Source organism: Gordionus sp. m RMFG-2023, chromosome 2, assembly GCF_954871325.1.
Source record: "Gordionus sp. m RMFG-2023 chromosome 2, tfGorSpeb1-WG-v2, whole genome shotgun sequence".
Taxonomy (NCBI): domain Eukaryota; kingdom Metazoa; phylum Nematomorpha; class Gordioida; order Chordodea; family Parachordodidae; genus Gordionus; species Gordionus sp. m RMFG-2023.
The window spans coordinates 34601822-34606188 of NC_088776.1; the positions used below are offsets into that span (position 1 = coordinate 34601822).

Genomic DNA, 4367 nt, shown 5'->3' on the forward strand with positions numbered 1-4367 from the left:
AAATGTGTACAAGTAAAAAAAAAAAATATTATGCATGTAAAAAGAGAGTTGTGATTATGAAAGAATAAAAAAAATATATATATATGTAAATGTTAAATAATTGAAATGTTGAATGTTGTTAAAAAAAACAATATATAAAAGGGGAGAAAAAAAAATTATTTTGGGTATGTTTATGAAAGGGAGAAGAAATATTATTTTGTATTAATGGGGATATAAAAAGGAATGTGAGAGAATTTGAGTCTTGAAGTATATAAATGAAAAAGTAAAAAGAAAAAAAAAATTAATTTGGTTCAATTGTGAGGAATAAATGTGTACAAAGAAAAAATGTGCATGTAAAAAGAGAGTATGTGATTATAGTTGTGAATGAAAGAAAGAATAAATATATATATAAGTGTTAAATTAATTGAAAGCTAAGTGTTGTTTTAAAAAAATATGTGAATTTATTGAATATTTAAATGTTATAAGATGAATCAATATGGAAATTCGTGAATGTATAAAATAAGTGTTAAATTGGTTATAATGTTAAATATTAAAAAGTCTATATGTAAATTTATTGATATATTATAAGTGTTGAACTAATTGGAGATTAAAAGTTATTTTTAAAAACAAGTTGTTAAATATGTTTTAAAAATAAGTATTGAAAAAAAAAAGAAGAAAGTAAGATAACTTCTGGTGAAAAAAAAGGGAGGCAATCCTTGAGTCTAAATTGGGTGGATTGAGAAGACTTTTGAATATTAATGTTTGAAGTTAAATTATCACTTTCTTTGGAATTGAATCCTCTTGAAGAATAGACATGTTTGATTTTAATAGAGGAAATAGACCGGATTTATTGTTGGTACATAATTGTTGTTAAGATTCCAATTAGTTTTCCTTTACAACATTCTGTTATATTGCTGAATTCAATTTTATGAGGTTGGGTGACATAATGATGATGTTAAGGTGAATTTGTGGTTGCTGTAGAAGATGTTACTTTATATCTCTATTGTTTCTCTTTAAAAAGAGTGTCAAATGTCATAAATGCTTGAAGATATAATAATGTGCTGTAACCATCTTGATGGATGATGCTAAGGTGAATTTATAAATTGCTTCAGTTTGTAGTGCCAACTAAATTCAATTTTAAGGTTGGGATGGTAAGGTGGATTTATAATTGGGGAGATGTTACTTCTGATGTGTGTAAAAAAAGATGGAGTTGCTTAATTAAGGTTATTTCAATTGGTCATTGATATAATAGATGAATAGTCAAATAGGTTTTGTTATTTAGTCTGTTGTTTTCTACTTAGAGAATATGAGGTCACATTATATTGGTAATTATAATTTGATTTTTAACTTTCATGAAAAATTTGCCAATTCTTCCAGAATATTTTGTTTTAATTGGTCAAGATGATTATACAGGGGAATAGAAATTAATACTTATTTTTAAAGCCATTTATGAACTGTCCATGAATATGGTAATTGTTCTGTTATATTGCTGGATTCACTTTTATGAGGTTGGGTGACATGATGATGATGATGTTAAGGTGAATTTGTGGTTGCTGTAGAAGATGTTACTTTATATCTCTTAATTGTCATTTTTCCAAGGAACATCTTAATTGAATTTATAATTTAAAATCTTTGCAATATATATTATTTATACACTTTTGTGTCAAAAAATTCAAAAATGTTGAAAAATAACGAATATGAGAATTGTCAGATTAAAATATATCTTTCGAAAGTTCATATAAAATAACATAAAAAAGTTTAATATAAATATTTTTAAAATAAAACTATTTAGAAAACCACCTCTTTTAATATACTTAAAAAATAGATAACTTTACAAAAATGATAAAATAAAACATAAAAGATCACTAAAGAATTCCTTAAAAAAGATTTATTTACAAACAAGATTTAAAATTCTTTATCAAATCAAAATATGTTCAAAAATCTTTTTAAACTTCAAAAAATATTTTTGGCTTAAAATTTTGGGCGTGAAAATCACTAATAAATTATAACAAAAATAATATTACAATAGCAGTATATCATTTTTTTTTATTAGGCTGTGTCTTAAATATCAAAAATTGCATAAAAATAACGAAAAAAATAATATAAGCCATTTTTAATGTAAAATTAAAATGTTGGCCTAAATGATTTTTTCGATTTTGCGCAAATTACGTGATTCTTAAAAGTTCTACGAATCGTAAAACTTTAATAATTTTATCTTTAAACTTTTACAAATTGAGAGAATAAAAATGCCGAACGAATATCAATTGATGGAAAATATAAGACCTTATAGACATTTGAGGTGTAAGAGTGACCTTAAATATAGAGATACAGCTGCAAGTAAAGTCAAATGGGAAGAGATTATATAAATATTATTTTATATTTTAGGTTCAGGTTCTGCTATGATGAACAGCAAGCACCTTAAATTTGTTGAAGATTTTTACTGGCTAAAAGAAATGTTACCACTCCTTATATAGGATTGTAATTTATTTGTCGAAGCTAGTGGAAGAAACTTAATACAAATAAGGAACCTAGTATTAAATAAAATTAATATATAAATATTTAATAATTTCGGTTAATAATTTTACGAATGTTACAATTCCTTATATGAATTGTAATCAACTTGTCGAAGGTTGTAGTAGAGACCGTAACAACTCTAATTTCTTCAATTTAACAACTCTAATTTTCTTTAATACAAAAAAACTACGTACTTATTTTATTTAAAATTTTTCCATTTATATACATCTTTTTAATATGCAAAAATTACAAGTATAATGAAAATTCATAAAAAAAATAATGAAAATTACAAGTATTCATAAACATAATTAAAATTACCAGTCTATAAAAAAAATAATTTCCTTGATTACATATTCAAAATAATATTTAACCCTCGTCGATTTATAATAAAAATTCATAAAAATTACATATTAAAATTACAAGTATGTATTCAAAATTAATAATTAGTATACGAATACAACACCTCCACCCTTAAGACTATCTTTCCACGGCCTTTTCGTTAGTTCCCCATTTTCCCGCACCGAAAACTATATACCGTTACTTGAGGACGCTATTGTCATTGGACAGAACCTTAATTTGTACATCCCTCCGCACGAACAACATTCAAACCGGTTTCTCTTAACCTAATATGGCTCAAATCTACGTTCGATCCGTTGTTTTTTGGGTACTTCCTGTAGTAATTCCCCGTATCTTTGTTGGGCTTCCGTTCTTGTCGCTTCAATCCATCTGTTCGATTCTGCCGATCCATCCACTTCTCTAATTTCCATCTTTATAATTTTATTACCTACTCAGAAGTATGATGCCATCTACAAAAATTACTATAAAAATATATACATATTCCATAATCTTCTAATGATCGACTATCCACCTGGTATTTTCTTAACCGTTTAAACCCTCATAATTAGGTCTATCATTAATTTTATTTCATCAAGAATTATGATTCCCCTAATCATGATTCTCCTAATTATGTCTATCATCAATTTCATTTCATCTGAAAATATGATTCTCAAATTAGGTCTATCATCAATCTATCTTCTTATAATTTATGATTCTCATCATTATGTCTATCATCAATATGATTCTCATAATTATGTCTATCCTCAATTTATCTCTTTATAAATTGATTCTCATAATTATGTATATCATCAATATGATTCTCATAATAATGTCTATCATCAATTTATTTCTTCTAATTATCATATATCTTTTACTTGCCCTAAGCTTCTAAGTCTTACTTGTTTCAGGTGTCTAGTAAAGGTTCCTTCTTGCCCTTCAATTTCTACATCTACTTTTTTTCTTCCTATATTCTTACTTACTATACCCTTCCCCCATTTAACTGGACCATCAAACAGTAGAATCCATACTAAACTTCCAACTGTAAATTTCTCATCATATGTATCATCCTTTTGCTTTATCTTTTCTTTCAAAAAATCTAATTCAGTTCTTGTTTTTCTACCTAAAAACATCTCTGCTGGTGAATTTCCTTTGCCAGTCTTAGTATTGTTATATGCTAATAATAACAACCACCATTTTCCCTCTCCATATTTTTCTTTTTTTAGCCAGCTTTTAACAATAGCTACCATTCTCTCGGCTTGCCAATTACTTCTTGGGTAATGTGGTGGCGATACTAAATGTTTAATATTTCACCTATCACAAAATTGGTTAAAAACTGAGATATTCGGAATCCCCATATCTCAATATGGTACAAATTAGAGATATGCAAAAGTAGGCGCAATCCGTATCCTACCCAGCTTAAACGTATTTTTTTAAAAAAAATTCGAGTTCGAGGATCGGGCGGGCCTTGTAAATATTTTCAAATATATCTAAATTTATCAATTTTATGTTCCATTATGTTATATCAAAAATAGCGCCAA

The 4367-nt window shown here is 26.5% G+C and overlaps 1 protein-coding gene across 1 annotated transcript; it reads right to left on the reverse strand.

The window, feature by feature from the left end:
• Nucleotides 1-3689: 3689 nt before the first annotated feature.
• On the reverse strand, nt 3690-4076 carry LOC135924283 (uncharacterized). The gene has a single exon (XM_065459338.1). The coding sequence runs from the start codon at nt 4074-4076 to the stop codon at nt 3690-3692; it is 387 nt and encodes a 128-aa protein (XP_065315410.1).
• Nucleotides 4077-4367: the final 291 nt, after the last annotated feature.